We start from the raw sequence: 20,011 nt of genomic DNA on the forward strand, positions 1-20,011 counted from the left end.
ATAGACAGATGGGGGGTTTAATAGATTAATGGTTAAATGGGTAGAGGAAGAAAGAAAGAGAAAGAGAAAGAGAGACGAAGAGAGAGAAAGACAGGTGGGGAGAGAGAGAAAGAGAGGGAGAGAGAGAGAGAAAGAAAGAAAGGAGGAAGGGAAAGAGAAGAAAGTAAGAAATACAGAAAAGAAGGAGGGAGGGAAGGAAAGAGAGAGAAGGATGAAAGGAGGAAGGGAGGGAGGAAGGGAGGAAGGAACGCAAATGTGGCATACTGTTAAAATTGGAGGGTATGTAGGAGTTCCCTGTATAGTGTTGGTATTATTCTTGTAACTGTCTTATACGTTTGAAAATGTTTTAAAATAAAAAATAAAACATAAATAAATAACCACTAACTAAAGGTATATTATGTTACACAGTCTGCTATACGAATTCCTAAATGGAGCTCTGTTTTGTGGAGAAATTTTATGGCTCCCATAGAATAGGATTAAAAAGGTTTAACCAATGCGTACCTCCATGAGATGGAGAAGACGTCCACCAGCTGCTGTTTCCCCATCATCTTCACAGTCCTGTAAGAAGGTCTGTCTATCCTCACAATATATTCTGAAAATACAGATAACAGTGTTACAGTTTAAAACCTCAAAATATTGTAATAAAAGTTGCTCTTCAAAACTTGTAGACATTAATTTTGAATGCTTCTGAAATCAGTATATTTATTTTTAAAAAATCCTTCTTGAACTATATAGTAAGATATTTTTTCACTGATGATTTACTATCCAGTATGTTTTTTTAACCTCTTCATTTGGGAAAACTAGGAATCAAAGGTATCTCCTTTAAATCAGAAATGGTATTATGGGAAGTTGCATTTACACACCTAACATTTATCCTACTTATTTAACCTGATGCTATGAAGTTAGAGAGGACAGTTATTCAAAAACATTTATTGAGAATATACTGTATAAAAGTATTACACATAACAGGAACTATGCAATGATGTAAAAGAAATAAGCAGCAAAATCCAGTCCTGTCTTCAAAGAGCCTACCATCTAGTAAAAGAGAAGTGAGCATGAAAAAACATGAAGTTCCTCCAGGAAAATAAGTTTTCTACTTCTTTCTGTAGGGCAGAAGCTAAGACTTGCTTCCAGGAAGCTTCTTTGTTGCTCAAATGTGGCCTCTCTCTCTCTAAGGCCAACTTTGCAAGAAGAATCATTACCCTCCCCCCTACATGGGACAGGACATTCAGGGGTGAAATTCTCCTTGACAACGTGGGGTGTGGATCCCAGGGATGAGTCTGGCCCTAGTACCATGTTTGACAATGTCTTCCTGACCAAAAGGGGGAAAAGAATTGTAATAAAATAAGGCATCAGTGGCTAAGATAGATCAAATAGAATCAAGAGGCCATTCTGGAGTATATTCCTATGCAAGCTTCAGTTAAATAGTGCTAGTTGCCCTGGTTTGCTAAACCCCAACCAACAATACTGCTGTTGACTCTTAAGATCACCTAGGGCTCAAACTGAGACTCTATAAAGGTTTCATACACTAAGTTTGCCTTTCTGGGACCTAATTCTCAAACGGTTACTAGGTCAGATAAATCTTGAAACTCAGAGGGACCAGCCTCTCCAAAACTGATTAATTACTTACATCCCCCTATCCTTTAGTGTTGACACCCTTCTCAACATGAGAAGTCAGAAGGGACACGGCCAAAGATCCCTACAGATTGGGAGAATGATCAAAGGAGTAGGAGGTATAACATAGAAAACAGGATTTAACAAAGGAATATGACTGCTGAATCACTATATTAATATTTCTTCTAGCCTCCAATGTTCTGGAGCAGTTAGAAGGAAAAATATGAGATGGTAGAATGGTAGCTCATGACAAACTCTGGGATCTGTTCTGTAAATACTTGTTGAAGAACGTTTTGAAAATTACTGCTTTTTCTTTCTTCGTTTTGTATACATGTTATATTTTGCAATAAAAAAAGAAGGCAACAAAACCAATTTAATATTTTATATTTTCCTCACATATTATTACAGCCATCAAGCATTTCTCTATTTTTCCCCTTTCTGAGTAAGAATTATAAGATTTCTCCCTTTATAATTTTCTCCTGGATATTTACCAATATTCAAGGTAAATCATGGCATTTTTATCTTTTTAAATGTTCTAGAAAGTGGTGTTTGGAATAATAACATAGGGTTTGCAATATAGAATAAACTTGACAAGTAAGTGCCTGAGATATAAAAAAGAAAACAGTGCTAGTTAAGTTATGTCATTGAGTGGGTTTCTTCGGCCCCTACAAATAGTATAATCTAATATTAGCCAAACTTGGCAAAGATACATTACCAGCTGTGATCACGAAAAGCCATAAACTACCTTGTCTACACACCTAAGTCAATTACATTAATTACATTATACTATACTATATTATAGCAGTCATATTCATTCACTCATTTGTCCTGGCTTCCATTCATCTATCTATTCAATATTTACTGACACCTACTATGGCCAGGAGTTAGTATCATTTAGAGTTGACCTTGTAAACAAATTAGTATTATCAAATAAATTTTTAGATGGCAAATTTAAGGGAAAAGAGTGAGAAGTTGCTTTTGATTAGACTTTTAAATTAAGTTATCACCATAATTTTATAAAAGAAATGAAGAAAATTTGCCTTTATACATCAGTACTGTTGGGTCAAAAAAAAAACAAACTCAAGGAAATTTTCACTAACCCTTTCCTCACATGCCAGGAAAATAGTGATGCAGCATCCAGAGTACCCTGAAAAGTGCCCCATAACTCCAAAGTGGGAACACAGCCCCAGAACCAGGAAATAATCTTAAAAGGACCCTAAACATTCAATATACACATCACAAAGCCCATGTACCAAATAAAGTTGTTTTACTCTGAATGGGGTCCCTGTAGCCTTCATTTTATGCCTTTTTAGTCTTATCTGACACAAAATTCTGATAAGCTAAGCATTTTCATTCCCAAACATCAATTATATAAGTAGAAAGGAACTGCTGCATGCAATTATTCTGACATCTGTGAGAAATGACAGTTGATCACTTAATAATACAGGAGGACAAAACGAAAACTCAAAACCAGTCACAAGAACTTAAAAATCCAAAAATCTTAAGCCAAAAATAGAAAAGCTGGCACATCATTTAACTCTTTTGGGATAATTTAGGGTCAAAATTACATACAGCCATTGTTGAAGGTACAGCAACATAGGCAAAAAATAAAGAGATAAATGAAATTGGATTATCAAAATCAGATCGACTATGTAACAACTAGGTGTTCTTGAACAAGTGAACCTTTTCATAGTGGCAGAGCTGCTGAAATAACCCAAATTAATTTATCTAAAGTGCTTGTCACAGAGTAGGCACTCAACAAACGTGTGGAATGAATGGATGGCTAACTATTAATACTTTCACAACCCATGCTAATTACCAAGAGTACAATCTAATCCCTCATTTTCCTACTGAAGATTAACTCATCAAAATTCTGTCACATAATACCTACCAAAGAAGGGAATTATATAGCAGAAGAGAAACTAGATTTAAGTTTGTATTAATTTGCATATCAAGACCAATATTCTCTTAATCTCTGCATTTACCAATCAGCCACCATTTATATAAAAGCCTTAGTACTTAAAACCAAAAGATACGTAGTAAAAGCATCACTCAATTCATTCTTGACGGAAGAGTAAATTAGTTTGAAAGAAAACCTTCAAAAGATATTTGGCAATATCTATCCTAAGTTTCAAAAATGTTTATACTTTTTGATAATTTCATTCCTCATGATCTATTATTTCTTTTTTTTAATAATACCTTACTCCATTTCAAAAAAGAATTAGAAGCAACCAGAATCTACCCTAAGGAAATAATCTAAAAATTGTAAAAGACATTTACTGGGCTATTTTTTTATAATAGAAAAAAATATGAAACACAAAGCCAAAAAGGAAATGGTTAAATAAATTGTGGCATCGAACCTTAAACAAATATCCTACAGCCATTAAAATAGTAGTCATAAAGCAATTATAACATGGGAAAATGCTTTTATTAAATTAACGGAAAAAACAGGATAAAAGGGCAAAGCATTAAAAAAATAAACTTTGCATAGAAAAGAAAGAAAATACACCAAAGTGTTATCATCAGTTACATTTATGACAGAAAATGATTGATTTTCCCTCCAGTATTTTTTCTTTTTTGTAGTTTTCAAATATCGTATACATATCTATTACTTTAATAATGGAAAAACATGTTATCTTCAAAATCATGTATCATTTTCCCCCATTTTTTAATAAAGCACACATCATAAAATTGTGATAAATCACTCACCTGTATGCATAGACGTTGTGGGTAGCACTAGCTATTTTCTTATTCTCATACAATTTGGCAAGAACCATTTTCACCTTAAAAACAGCAGTAACATAAGTAAACTGATGTATGCTCTTTATTTGCTCTGAAAATAAATGCCAGGAAAAAAATGGAAAGGACACTGACATAAATGCTTCTGTCTTAAAATGAGTAGTTATTTAAAGAGCCAACTAGATTTTGAAAAATCCATTTCCAAAGTTTTCTCATTTTAGGAGCAGAAACTGGTTTAATGAAAATGAGAGACCTAATATTTTCAGTACTAATAATCAATCATTTTTTAAGTACTGACCAGGTCTAAGGCAGATAAAAATGCTGTTTTCTATGTAGAGAATTTTAAATGTACATATTAGAATTTCTAAAAAATAGCTCTGGAAATTTACTAAATTTATGCATCCAATGTGATCAGTGCACAATACCAGGATGTTCCCAACCTTATAAAACCAAAACTCCATCTGGGAGTCAAGTAAGCCTCATAGGAAGTAACAAGAGCCAGCTCTTGAAAGATAAGTGGTAGTTCCTTCCCAAGAAAAGGGAAGACAAAGGTATGGAAGAAAAAGACATTCCTTTCAGAGTAAATAGCATATGCAAAGGCAGGGACTAGGATTATCAGTTTTTACAAATAAAAATACAGGATATGTTCCTTAGCAGGAACATAAAAGAAAAAGGTTCAAGAAGTGACTAATAGTTTTATGTAGCTGTGACTTAGAGTTTGAATGAGAAGACAGAAGATATGTCAAGAATGATACGTTTGGATCATATCACAAGGGCTTTGAATGAGGAATTTAGATTTTTCCCCATAGACAATGGAAGGCAGCAAAGACTGGGCACATGTGCATGCACTTGAAGAGGGTTTTTGGGCTGGGGAGGGAGTAACACATGGTCAGATTTTTCAGAAAAGTTGTAACTGAAAAGGAATATGGAAGAAATCTTGGAGATGGGAAAGACAGAGCTGGAGTCAGGGAGACCAACTGGATCACAAGTTGTATAATTTTAAGTATACCTTTTTAACCTTTCAGGTTCTCAGATTTCTGATCAATAAAATGAAGTGGACAATGACATCTAAGATTTGTTTTGGTTCTCATAAATCATGATCCTATAAGTCTAATTGACTATGACCAGAAGCAGAAAGAAGATCCAGGGTGAACAGATTCAGAGTAGAATGTCTCAGAAGGACCACGGCAAGAGTATGAGAAGGAGTCAAGGATAAAATAGGATTCCCAGGAGAAAACACCCAGAAGCCTGCACCAAAAGCTGCTCTCTTGACCACAATGCAGAAAAGAACATCCTCTTCCAGAAACAAAAAGAGAGTAAATGAAATGCTCGCCTTTCGTGCGGGAGACCTGAGTTTGATTCCTGGACCATGCACCACCACCCCCAAAAAAATAACAAAGAGAGTGAATGAGTAGCCTTATATAAAAACTGGCATGTCTCAAGTTCAGGGTTTTAGAAGAGCTTAAGAGAGTCAAGTAGCTATAGAGACCAAAGGGGTGAGATGGCTGTTTAAAAATCTGTGCTAAATCAATGAGACTTTTAACTTTACAGGTGATGCTGAATTGTCTCTTATATCCAAAAAGTTTAAATTGGGCTAGATTACAGAAGCAAGGAAGAACAAAAGGATTCTGTTGAAAAAAAAAAAAAAAAGAGTAGGCAAGCAAAAACTTAGTTTTTGACTGAAAGTCTCCCATTTCATAAGGTTGGGTAGGAATAATGTCACCTCCGATCATGAAGCAGAAAGAAAAAAGGAACTCAGGTACAGAAGATAGTCTGTCCACGTCCCCTTAGTTGGGCAACGATGAAATAAACTTGGTTTCATAAAATCCCCACTCTATAGGACAAATAATTCTTTTTAGCAAGCTATTAGCATAACTTTCTACAACCACACAATGAGTTTTTCTTTTTTGAAAATTTATTAGAGGGCTAAACTCAAATCAGAGGAAAAAAAAAAACAAATCTTATAAGATTTACAATAATTTTGGGGTAAGAAAATGGATAAATAATTTTGTCTTAATGATCATTAAATGTAAGAGTAAAAATAAAGGACATTATTATTGAAAAACCATTTCTTTGAATTACTTTGCTAAAATAACACCAAAGTGAGCTGAACATAGTAAATTTTACCTGTTGAGGATAAACTACTGGAGCTAAATGTGCCTGAAAAGTACTTCTTCGGTCTGTAATAGGAATGCCATGATCAATCGTAGGTAATTCTTCTATTTCTAAAAATTTAAAGAAGTAATTTACTTTTTTAAAAAAATTCTTATATTCAAATACTAAAAAATTATTGGGAGGGAACTGAGAAAGAAATATAAGCTATATGATAAATTAACCTAAATAGCTATTACTAGTTGTACATCAAAATTAAATGTTACAATTTTAAGTAAAAAGTTTCCAAACATATTGTGCATAAGACCAAAACACTTAACTTATAAATTACTTTCACCTACTCCAGGTCACCCAGTGAAAGTGGTGGGTTGAGACTCAAAAACTCTGGACTACTGCAGTAGTTTAAACTGGTCTAATATTTATTTTTTTCTAAAAAGTGGAAAAGAGTCCTGAGACGAAAAAGGTTGAGAGCTGTGAATGTACCACAAGTTCTTTATCTATTCTACTGCTGATGGACCTCTGGATTGGGAAACCTATAATTTTATACTGTGTAGCTTTAACAATCTTCCTCTATTAAAACTAGTCTAACTTCATAGGACAGAATCAAATATATCTTTATTCCATAAGGAGTATCATGATTTCCAGTTATTCTGTCTTTTAAAAACCTTTAAAAACCACTGCTTAATTATTTTTTGCAATTTTTATTAATAAAACCAATCAACATACAACACGAACATTCTTAATGTATAAATACTCCATAATTTGTGTGCAATCAATGGTTCACAATATTACATAGTTGCATATTATCACCATATTTCTCAGAACATTTACATCACTCCAGAAAAAGAAATAAAAAGAAAAAACTTATATATATATACCATACCCCTTACCCCTCCCTCTAGTTGACCGCTAGTATTTCCCTCTACCCAATTTATTTTAATATTTGTTCCTTTTAATATTATTAATTATAAGAAATATAATATCAATAAATATAAAATTATAATAAATAATAACATTTATTATTAAATTAAAAATAAATTATTTATTTTAACCCATATTTTTTACTCATCTATCTATACTGTAGATAAAAAGGTGCATCAGAACAAGGTTTCCACAATCACACAGTCACTTTTCAAAAGCTGTATCATTATACAATCATCTTAAAGAAACATGGCTATTGAAACACAGCTCTACAGTTTCAAGCACTTCCTTCTAGCCTCTCTAATACACATTAAACTAAAAAGGGGTTACTTATATAATGTCTAAGAGTAACCTCCAGGATAACCTCTTGACTCTATTTGTAATCTCTCAGCTGCTGACATTTTATTTTGTCTCATTTCTCTCTACCCTCTTTCAGTCAAGGGTTTTCTCAAACCCTTGATGCTAAGTCCCAGCTCATTCTAGGATTTCTGTCCCATGTTGCCAAGGAGATTTACATCCCTGGGAGTCATGTCCCACATAGAGAGCGGGGAGGGCAGTGAGTTTGCTTGCACTGTTGGCTGAGAGAGAGGCCACATATAAGCAACAAAAGAGGTTCTCTGGGGGTGACCCTTAGGCCTAATTTTAAGTAGGCTTAGCCTATCCTTTATGGGGATATGTCTCATATGAACAAACCTCAAGATTGAGGGTTCGGCCTATTGATTTTGTTGTCCTTACTGCTTACATGATTAACTCTTCACTCCATTGAAAAACTGTTAACAACCCTTCTGGTTGCTGCCATCTGCCTCATTTGGGATGAAGTTATTCAAGAAAAAGAATTAAAAGTTGCTTCCTATTTCTTTTCACTGACCTACTGAATTTTACCAAGTCATCTTAAGCACTTCAATCTACAAGTGTGAAAACATTTCTGGAGAGGTTTAAAGCACTTCTAAAAATCACCACACTGGTTTGTAGCAGGAATAGAACCAGAAAAGTTTAGGAAGGATGCTTCACCTACCTCCTGATACTGTCCTCTTCCTGAAGTGATTCTGATCCCTGTGCTAATATGGTACTAAGTCACATACAGTACTAAGGTAAATATGAATTGGATGCTATTTATGACTGTGTTTTTCACACTATTTCTTTTAGTGGTGAATCTTGTTTTCCAAAGTAATTCTTATATCAGATCCACAAATATATAAATTAATAAAATGGGAGCTACTTAGGTTGAAGCAAGCTTAGAAAGACTAAATCCCCTTCCTCACCCTTTAGCTTCTTCTCTATTCCCTTCCCCTAGTCTTAAGATACCATTCAAGAACCGTAAAGGCTGTCAGACTACTGTTTTAAAGCTACTGTATAACTACAAAGGAAACCCTTCATTTTCAAAGATAATGAGTGTTCCTCTAGTTTATGCTTTTTGTAAGAGCTTGGGGAAACAGATAATAACATTTTCAACATTTTAAAATACTAACATGGAATATTCTTTCTTATAGAAGCATGGAGCTTAATTTGTAACATCAACCTACTCATAAGTTGAACACTATTTGTTTATGGAACATATTTGCATAGGCAAAAACTAAATTATTAAAGGCATATTACAAGCTTTAATTTCAGTAGTTGCATTTTATTATATTTTATTTGTGAGTGTAAGACTATAATCTAACCATGAGATATCCGAGGATTTCAAAACAGAAATATAAAAGTAGGGTGTGAAACAAAAACATTAACAGTGTTCCTTAGTACCAGTTTCTCCCACTAAATTAGAACTCCAGAAAGTAGCAAAAATAAAAAAAATTTTAAAGATTTCTATATCTTCCCCTCCATCCTGATAAACCTGGCAAACACCAAAATGGTCAGCAGGCATAAAAAAAAATCTCAATTATCTGCAAATTAAAGAACTACTTTCAATATTTTGAGAGTTTACTAAATTTCTATAAAATCCCCCAAAAACAACACATAAAACTACCACCCCACTCTAATTAGTAAAATTATACCTGTTTGATTTTCACCGATCTCAAAATCCAATGGTTTAACTGAATATTCTGGCTGACAAGCTAGAATGAAATCATCTTCACACTCAACATCTTCCTCTTCAGTTTTCTTCTTTACATCTGGGCCTATGTGGACATAAGACACATAGATCTTGACTGATCTACACTGAACAAGTAAGAAATTATGCATAAAAAACCATTGGGTCTTGGTGTCTAAACCTTGTTCTTCAATAGAAGGAATCAGGATTCCTAGGAGTAATGGTTGATTCCAGAGTTGGAGCAAGAGAAATACAATATCTTAGGGTTCCTGAAAAGTACAGAAATGTTCAAAAAGAGATGCGGCATATAAAAGAACACAGCAGCCAATCTGAAGGTGCTCCTAAGTGCCAAAGCTAGAACAATTTGAACAAAAAAAATAATGATATTTAACTCATGGAATAAAATAAATATGCATAAGTTCACAAAGACAGAAATCAATAATCAAATAAATTTTAAAATGGCAGAAAGGAGACATCTCTTATTCACAACAGAATTCCAATTAATAAGTGTAGAAGGATTGAAGGAAACAGAGAATCGCTATTAGACAAACACCAGTGTATTGTACAATATATAATATTTAGACAGGATCCACTGATGGATACCAAAATTAGTGGGTAAAAGTTAAAGGAGGAACAGAAGATTAGTGTACTTTCAAGGTATCTCCCCCAAGAAACTTCCAACTACAAAGGGAATGGCAGGAATCTCACAACTACCACCTTAACCAAGGGATCAAGATAAACATCACCAAAATAAGACATACTGATGTCATGAACCCCTTGATAAGATCTGTGAAGGACATGAGTAAATGAACTTTCAAAGAAAATTATATTGATAATAGTTTTCAATCCTACCTGGTTCTGCCATATGAGATTTTTTTAGTAAAACATCTCTGATTTTCTCCACCCATAAGTAAAGAATACTTTCACCAATATTCTGTCTAAACAAAATTCAGAAAAAAAAATTATTTCAAAAGCTCTCCTCAAAGCAATAAACAGCTGTACAATCCAAGAAATTATATGTAATCTAATTATGCCTTTTAGAAAATAATTTTTAAAATACAAGATTTACCAAGAATTGTGGATGAGTATTTAATATAGCTCATTTATTTCAACATTAAAAATTCCAGCTGGTTCCAAATTAACATTGATTACTTAAAATACACTGAAGAGTTGAAACCAAAGAGGGGAAAGAAAATTTCTAAACTTGAACTAGATGAACTATTAGTTTCTATTAGTGGATAAGTTTTCAATGTTAATGTTCAGTCATTGCTTTCTTTCCTAAACAATTTAAAAGTACTTTTTGGTATACTTATCATTTGATATACTTATGTAATCAAAGAGAAATGCAAAGCATTTGGGGAATTTCTTCACAGAGGCAATGTGTAAGATCTAAAAGAAAATCAATAATAACTTCATATGCATACCTCATTTTAGACTAAATTTTCTATTGCCCAAATTGATTAGTTTTGGTCCTAAATGATGTTTGGCTGCCTCAGATAATCAAATCTATATCAAAGGATTACTGAATTCAGCCATTAAGAAGCAATGAAATTCTGATACATGCTAAAACATGCATAAGCCCTGAAAACATCCAGTTGAATGAAATAAGGCAAACACAAAAGGACAAATATCATATGACTGCAATTATATTAAATACCTAAAATAAGCAAATTCAGAGAGACAGAAAGCAGATTATAGGTTACAAGGGGCTGGAGGAGGTGGAGGGTTGGGAGGTAGGGTGAACAGCAGGCAGCAGGGAAGGAAGTGGAAACTACTGCTTAATGGGTGTAGAATTTGTGTTTGGAGTGATGAAAAAGTTTTTGTAATGGATGGTGGTATGATAGTACAACATTGTGAATGTAAACAATACCAATGAATTGCATACTTGAAAGGAGTTAAAATGGAAATAGGGAGTTGTATATTTATTACCACAATAAAAAGTTAAAAGAAAAAGTCTTGTCCATAGAGTTAAGCTAAATGATGACAACAGCAATGAAATAAAGGCCCAAATGTTTACTCTTTAGGAAATGACACTCATTTTATACAGTTTTGGTATGTATTTTTAAAGAAATCACCACACGACTTCATAACACCTTCCTTCCTTCCTCTAAAACCCTGTATCACCTCTCTTTATCACCACTCATGAGTACCCACCAAAGGAAACTTGCAAAATCAGCATACAGAAGAAAACAACACTGTTTACCCAAATAATTCTGTACCCACACATTCTCCCCATTTTATCCATAACTTCTAGCACTAAACTATCTTCTACTAAACATATATTAAGCCCCACGTAATTACATACAACAACCGTTTATTATTTCTCCATGGCACAAATGAGAAAACAGACCTAAAAAGATACTTGCCCAAGACAGCCTTATAAGCAACAGCCTTAGAAGCAATATAAGCTCAGACTCAGAATGTAAACTAGGCTGGACTCCAAAGCCCAGGTCACCCAAATGCATTTTACTCTCCTACAACTAATTATGACCTCAGGCAGGTAAGCCATTTGAACTGAGTCCCAGTTTCCTCATCAATAAAATGAGAGACAAAGTATATTGTCTCTAAAGGTTTACAACTCCTATAGGAAATAAAAATCTAAAAAATAAAGTTTGAAAACAAAACTTTACGAAAATGAATCTAACTTAAATCATTCAGCAAATCTTCACCACGAACAATATGTGGCTCTAAGTGAATGATAGCAAATGAGATACAAGGGTCTCTTTTCTCAGTGTCTACAATCACTATCCTAATAAATGTATGGTTTTGTATATAATTCATTCCATCTTCCAACCTCATTCTATTAGCTTCTGCACAGCATCATCATCACTACAAGTAGTAATACCATACCTATTATTTACTGAATACTTAACATATACAAGACACCCTAGAAAATGTTTATGACTCTAATTTTACTTATGGTTCTAATTTTCGCATCTTTAGTTTTCCAATATTTATTTTTTGTTCATTTAAGGGTAAGGCTACACACTAAAACTACTACTGTTTTGACCTTAGACAAATCATTTGATGACTTTGAGTTTGTCATCTCATTTGCAAAATGACAACACTGCATGAGATTATTTTTTAATGGAAACAAAAACAATGACAGTTGCTACCATGTGCATTATAAGGATTGTCATTTAAACCTTACAATGATATTATTCTCACTTTACAGATGAGAAAAGAGACCCAAAGAGATCACACTATTTCAAAGACTGACTCCAGAAGCCTCACTTTAAATTCTAACTTTAAATTCTAATTCTAATCCAACTTTAAATTCTAAGACTATGTTACATCAAAATGTGAAGAGCTACAGGAAATTAAAATAATCATTTTCTTGGATCTTAAATTAAATATTGTTGAGATGGGCCACTCACAGAAAAATTAATCCTTTTTGTTTTCTCTTAAATAAAAATTAGTAGAATATTCTAAGTGTTTTAAGTGGATTATTTACCTTTTGTTTTACTAAAGTAGTTATTTTCACTGATTCTAAATATCCATATAGAGAATACTGAAACAAAAATAAGATATGATAACTGAGGAAGACTAGAACAGGGAGAGAGGGGAGAGGAAAAAAACTGTGAAGGAGCCTATTCTAGTTTGCTAGCTGCCGGAATGCAATATACCAGAAACAGAATGGCTTTTAAAAGGGGGAATTTAATAAGTTGCTAGTTTACAGTTCTAAGGCAGAGAAAATGTTCCAATTAAAACAAGTCTATAGAAATGCCCAATCAAAGGCATCCAGGGAAAGATACCTTGGTTCAAGAAGGCTGATGAAGTTCAGGGTTTCTCTCTCAAGTGAGAAGTCCCATGGTGAACACAGTCAGGGCTTCTCTTTCAGCTGGAAGGGCACATGGTGACCACGGCATCATTTGCTATCTTTCTCTCCTGACTTCCTTTTTCATGAAGATCCCCAGGAAGCATTTTCCTTCTTCATCTCCAAAGGTCATTGGCTCATGGACACTCTGCTTCATGGTGCTGCAGCATTCTCTGCTCTCTCCGAATCGCTTTCATTTTCCAAAATGTTCCCTCTTTTACAGGACTCCAGAAACTAATAAAGACCCACCCAAATGGATAGAGACACATTTCCCCTAATCCAGTTTAACAACCACTCTTGATTGGGTTACATCTCCAGAGAGAAGATCTGTATGGTATTGAATAGGGATTATTCTGCCTTTATGAAATGGGATTTAGATTAAAACATGGCTTTTCTAGGGGACATACATCCTTTCAAACCAGCACAAGGCCTTATTTAAGCAGGAACGGTTTATCAAGGTCAGGAAAGCCCCAGTCCTGGACAGACAACTTGCCTAGGGGCTATGCACTTACAGGGAAACACCAGGTGTAATCCACTAAAGCCAAAGGACCCCAGCTGAATGAGTCATCTATTGAGAAAGGTGGAACCAACCAATCCACCCAAATGCACTATCTACCGCCAGGTACCACCCTGGAGAGAAGGAAGAGAAGAAAAATCCCCGAACAAGGAAGGGGGAATAAGTAAAGCTAATCTGTAAAAGCAAATGGCCCCACATTGCCTATTGCCTCTTGCTAAGTACCCACATGCCCTCTTACACGTGTACTCAATAAATTTTCTATTTGCTTATTTTATGCTGTGTTGTATTCTGAAATTCTTTCTTGTGGCACGGCCAAGAACCTAGAAGCCAGAATCCAGCAAGAATAAAATGACAGCCTCCATCTAATCAATCACCAAATTCTATTTTATATTTTTAATATTTCCTTAATCAACGATTCTTCTCCACCCATACTCTCAAAGCCTTAAAAAGGGTCTTTACCCCTAAGAGCTACTTCTGGAGGACCTCTTTAGTTGCTCAAATTGGCCTCACTCTCTCTAAGCCAAACGCTGTAAGTGAAATCATTGCCCTTCCCTCTGCATGGGACATGACATTCAGGAGTGAAAGCCTCCCTGGAGGTGTGAGAGATGACCCCCGGAGATGAGTCTGGCTCTGGCACTGTGGGATCAACAATGCCATCCTGACCAAAAAGGGGAAAAGAAGTGTATCAGTGGCTGGGAGAGTTCAATAGTCAAGAGGTAACTCTGGAGGTCACTCTTATACAAGCTTCATTTAGACATTGCTACCTATCACAACTTGCCAAACCCCAACCAAAACCATTCCAGCTAATCATAAAGAACACCTAGGGCAATATATAAGATTCTACCAAGGTTCTATGCACTAGGGTACCTTTCCAGAAACCTACAAACTCCAGATGGGTCCCTGGACCAATAAGTCCTGAAACCTAGAGGCCCAGCCTCTCTGGTACATCAGCTAATTTCATCTCCCTACCCCGTATTATTTACAGCCCATTTCAACATGAAAAAGTTAGAATGGCCATAGCCCAAATGTCCCTAAAGAGTGAGGTAGAAAGATCAAAGGTGACAGTAGAGTTATTCAGAAAAGGTAGGATTTAACAAATGAATGATTGCTGAATCATTAAATTGATATTTCTTTTAGTCTCCACTACCTTAGAGCAGCTAGAAGTAAAAATCTAAAATTGTGGAATTGTAGCCCATAACAAATTCTGAAATCTGGTCTATGACTAATTGTTGTCCTGTGCTTTGACATTATTGCTTTTTTGTATATATGTTATTTTCACAAAAAAGAAAAAAAAAAGTCAATTGTGATGATAAAAAATATTTATTCCTTCTAGCCTCCTATATTCTGGAGCAGCTAGAAGGAAAAAAACTGAGAGGATCTTATGGTAGTCCATGACAAACTCTAGGATCTGTCCTGTGACTACTTGGTGAAGAGTACTTTGAAAAGTAGTTGGAAAACTATTGTTTTTTCTTTCTTTGCTTTGTATAGATGTTATATTACACAATAAAAAAATGTTTTTTTTTTTTAAAAAAAGGCCTCTACCATCTCCCTCCTGACTTACTGACTGCTCTTCCTTTGGTGCCTCAGGCTTCAAATTCTTCACAGTCTTTCTACCCAATCCTCCTCAATCTCAACTCTTCCCAATGGCTGCCTAAAATACCCAGGATTTACAAGTGTCCAAACACCTTATCCAAGCTTATCAACTCCTTCCTCTTATACCTATCTCAATTTATAAACCTGACATCTTAAACTACCTGCTATGAAGATGCCAGGTTCTTTATACCAACATAATTTTGCTCATGCAGTTCCCTCTGCCAGAAAAGTCCTTCCTTTTGATTACCTGGCAAACACTGTGCTCAAAGGTCACCTTCCCTATGAAACTGTCCTTTACGACCTCGCTCATCTGCCCAGAGACAGAGTGTTGCTGAAGTCTCCAAAAACTGCTTCTGTGGTACTTATTCCAAACCTCTCCTAGTTTCACTATACTAGATTGGTGCATTCGTGTTAGTTTGAAAATGTTACACACTCCAGAAAACCATGTTCTTCTAATCCAATCTTGTGGGTGGGACCTTTTGATCAGGCTGTTTCCATGGAGATGTGGCCTACCCAGTGGTTCCTAATTCTTTCCTAGAGCCCTTTAAAAAAGAGAGCTCACAGACCTCTAGCTCAGAGAAAGCAATGCCCAAGGAAAAACAAGCAAGGACCCACAGTTGCTTAGTGAGAAATGCCCAGGGATATTTCAGAGGTAGCCACTGAAACCAGAATGCAGAGAGAAAAAGGCCCAGCAGACGCTGCCATGTGCCTTCCCATGTGACAGAGGAACACCAGAGGCTAGCAGCCTTTCTTCAAAGTCAAGGTATCTTTCCCTGGATGCTTTAACTTGGACATTTTCATGGCCTTAGAATTGTAACTTGTAACTTAATAAATCCAAATTGTTAAAAGTCAACCCATTCTGGAATACTGTATTTCAGCAGCTTCAGCAAACCAATACAATATGTATCTTAATTTTTAAACAAATGTTTACTGGAAAAATTGTTAGCTTTATGATTTTATACCTCCCTTCATAAGATGCAACTAACCAATCATAGTTCATCTTCTTATCTAGGCAAACATAAAGTTTAGCACTCAAAATGATGCTAAAGAAATATGCAAACCTCAATAATCTTACAGTATTTCAAATCATAATAAAACCATAAACATTAAGAACTATATTCATACATGCATGTAATACTCAATATTCAAAGATCAATAATATTTATATTTGCTGTCACCTGCTGGAGTTGTATGGAAAAACATGGTTTCAAGTCACAAAACTTTTAAAAACAGAATGTGTATTTCTATTTAGAACACACATATAAAAATAATACTTTTAGGAATGGAGGTATCCTAGTACTTTTATCTTTTTTGTTGTTGTTATTTGTACATATATTTTTTTCCCCCAAGTACTTTTAACAAACAAGACCCATATTACATGTGTAGGACAAACTTCTTTGTAACCTCTGACCCTTCCTAAACCTCAAATAGCTCAACTAACAAGTTGGGGAGGACACGCAAGTTGTATCCTGTGACAGAATATCTCTTAGCAAAGGGAAGAACTTTGGGGTGGAGAAAGACAGGTGAGAAGCCATTTCAGAGTGCAGGACATTGTGTGCGGTCAGAAGAAAAGTCTAACTGATGAATATGATTAACATGAGGGAAGTCAGGTGTGGAAGACTTTTAAGAAAGAGGAAGCAGTTGCTACCACCAAATGTTACAGAGGTCAAATAAGACAAAAACCGAAAAATGACCATCAGATTTACAATTAGGAGGTTAATGACTAACAAATTTACAATATACTTATTTTACTTTATTGGGGGTTATGAACTGGTAAATAAGAGTAGATAAAGGATTACAGAAAGAGGTTCATTTGGGGTACAAAAGTAGGAATGGCCAGTTATATCTGTGGGCTAGGGACAGACTTCAGAAGACATTTAATTGAGGAAATAAGTAATATTCATATTCTGTGGATGCTGAAATCACTAAATGGAGGCATCCCATATTGCTATATCCAGTTCTTGGTTACCTCTACAGTTAGTGTAAACCCAGAATCTGAAGGAAGATGATACTTCAATTCCACAACGACTCATCATTTTCTAATTAACTATTTTGGGAAGAAAAGAAACCTGGCTTGGGAGAGTATTTTAGTTCATTAAACTGCGGTAATGTAATATAAAAGAAACAGAACAGCTTTTAAAAAGGAAATTTATTAAGTTACAAGTTCACAGTTCTAAGGTTGTGAAAATGTCCAAATTAAGGTCAAACAAGAGGTTACCGTCACTCAAGACAGGTTAATGCCATTGGGAACACCTCTGTCAGCTGGGAAGGCACATGGCCGGTGTCTGCTGGGGTCTATCGCTTCTGGACATGTCTCTCAGTTAGGAAGGCAGAGTGACTTCTGCTAGCTTTCTCTCCTCATTTCACAAGGATTCCCCGGGGGTGTTTTCCTTCTGCCTCTCCAAAGGTCTCTGGTTGTTTGAGCTCAAAACCTTTTTTCAAAATGGTTCCCTCTTAAAGCAACACTACCTGAATGGGTGGAGAGACAGCTCCATGGAACCACCTAATCAAAAAGTATCACCCACAATTGGGTAGGCCACATCTCCACGGAAGCAACCAGAAAGATCCCACCCAGCAATACTGAACGAGGATTAAAGAACATGGCTTTTCTGGGGTACACAACAGTTTCAAACCAGCACAGAGAGTAATTGCTTATTCTCACTGTACCAAATGGGATGGTAATCTGGAATATATCATTTTATATAATCAATCCTTATCAGTTTCCATAGTAGAGTAAAATTGATAGTCCAGAACATTTTTCATTTTACTAAATTATTATATGTCATTAAATTTAATCCAAATCATAGTCATATCTTCTCTGGCCAACTGCATTAGCCTCCTAACTGATGTCCCCACTGTTCTTGCTGATTTTCAATCAGATGTTTTCCACAGAGATACAGAAAGATCTTTTCAAACTGAAAATGTTATCACGGTGCCTCACCACTTAAAACCCTATGTGCTTCCCACTGCTCTTAAGATAGAGAGAAAAGTCTGGAACATGGCTTACGAGACTCTGCAGGACACCCCCTGCCTACCTTTCCAGATCATTTTTCCACCATGCGCTCTCCCTTCCCTCCTCTCTCTCTTCCCACATGCTATCACCATTACTCTGTTTCCTGAAATGTGCAAAGCTTCCTGGACACTGAGCCTTCGCACATGTTGCACCCTCCCACAAAGAGTTATTTTCACTAATCAATTTCCTCTTAGGTCAAACAAGCTGTACCCGACCTCTTAGACTGGAGGGTCCTGTTCCAAACTCTCGTAATACTATCTTTCTTTTATAGAACTGATCATAGCTACAACTATACATTTATTTTTATGTTATGAATAATACCCACCCCAGTAAATTTTAAACACCAAGGAAACAGTAATAATTTCTATTTTTGCTAATCATATATCTAGGATCTGGTAAAGTACTTGACATACAGTGAGTATTTGTTTAATTAATTAATTAAAAATAGAGTATATCAGTAGATTCTTAGGCTTATGGATAACACAAGAGAAATTACCATTAAAACTATATATTAGTTTGACCATCAGCGGACGCAAGGCACACTTGGATGATGGTGATTTCAAAGTTAGGACTTTCCCCGTGCTAACGGCTCTCCAACCACCATCGTGCCCTCTTCCGCCTTCACCGGCTCCTCCACCACCGTCCTCGACAGCCTTGCCATCCTCACCTTTTCTCCTCCAGAACAGCTACTAGGGGAGTAGAAACGATACAGAACAGCTCCTGGAGCCACGAAAGAGATCAAAAAGACATCGTACCCCATCCTGGAACGGCTGACTGGCTGGGAGAACCCGCTCCGGTGAGATCGTCGAGGGGTGCGGTCTTCCCCGGGCGGTGCGGCAAGCGGCCGGAGTCCCTCCCTTCCTCCTTCCCGGGCCAGCTGGGAGAATTGGACAGGAGGTACCCTCAAGCCGGGGCGGCTGGCGCCCCCTCCACGCGCAGCCCCCCGGACCAACTGAGAGAATTGGATCGGAAATCCCCAGGCTGCGGAGAACGGTGACCAGGGGGGTCCCTTCCAAACATGTGACTCCCCAGTCCGGCTGGCAATGGTGCACTATCCCGGGCCGCAGTGGCTGGTGCCCTCCCGCACTTGAGAAAAAGCTGTATCTTGCTGTTGTGGGGTGTAATGTCCTATAAATGTCTGTTAAGTCTAGCTCATTTATAGTAATATAGGATTCCCAGGAGAAAACACACAGAAGCCTGCACCAAAAGCTGCTCTCTTGACCACAATGCAGAAAAGAACATCCTCTTCCAGAAACAAAAAGACAGTAAATGAAATGCTCACCTTTCGTGCGGGAGACCTGAGTCTGATTCCTGGTTCGGAAAAGATATTTCAAGCAAATAACAACCAGAAAAGAGCAGGAGTGGCTATACTAATATCCAACAAATTAGACTTCAAATGTAAAACAGTTAAAAGAGACAAAGAAGGACACTATCTACTAATAAAAGGAACAATTAAACAAGAAGACATAACAATCATAAATATTTACGCACCGAACCAGAATGCCCCAAAATACGTGAGGAATACACTGCAAACACTGAAAAGGGAAATAGACACAAATATCATAATAGTTGGAGACTTCAATTCACCACTCTCATCAATGGACAGAACATCTAGACAGGGATCAATAAAGAAATAGAGAATCTGAATATTACTATAAA

The 20,011-nt window shown here is 36.0% G+C and overlaps 1 protein-coding gene across 5 annotated transcripts in view; it reads right to left on the reverse strand.

The window, feature by feature from the left end:
• IMPACT (impact RWD domain protein) overlaps window positions 1-20,011 on the reverse strand; it is a 44,027-nt gene that overhangs the window by 16,151 nt on the left and 7,865 nt on the right. For all 5 annotated transcript variants that reach the window (XM_077135752.1, XM_077135753.1, XM_077135755.1 and 2 more), the window contains 5 exons: window positions 10,265-10,350; window positions 9,378-9,500; window positions 6,481-6,578; window positions 4,324-4,397; window positions 502-592 (listed from right to left, as the gene is read on the reverse strand). In XM_077135752.1, the coding sequence (XP_076991867.1) occupies window positions 502-592; window positions 4,324-4,397; window positions 6,481-6,578; window positions 9,378-9,500; window positions 10,265-10,350 (472 nt within the window). The remainder of the gene's footprint in view (window positions 1-501; window positions 593-4,323; window positions 4,398-6,480; window positions 6,579-9,377; window positions 9,501-10,264; window positions 10,351-20,011) is intronic.

This window comes from Tamandua tetradactyla, chromosome 18 (genome assembly GCF_023851605.1).
Source record: "Tamandua tetradactyla isolate mTamTet1 chromosome 18, mTamTet1.pri, whole genome shotgun sequence".
Classification (NCBI taxonomy): Eukaryota; Metazoa; Chordata; class Mammalia; order Pilosa; family Myrmecophagidae; genus Tamandua; species Tamandua tetradactyla.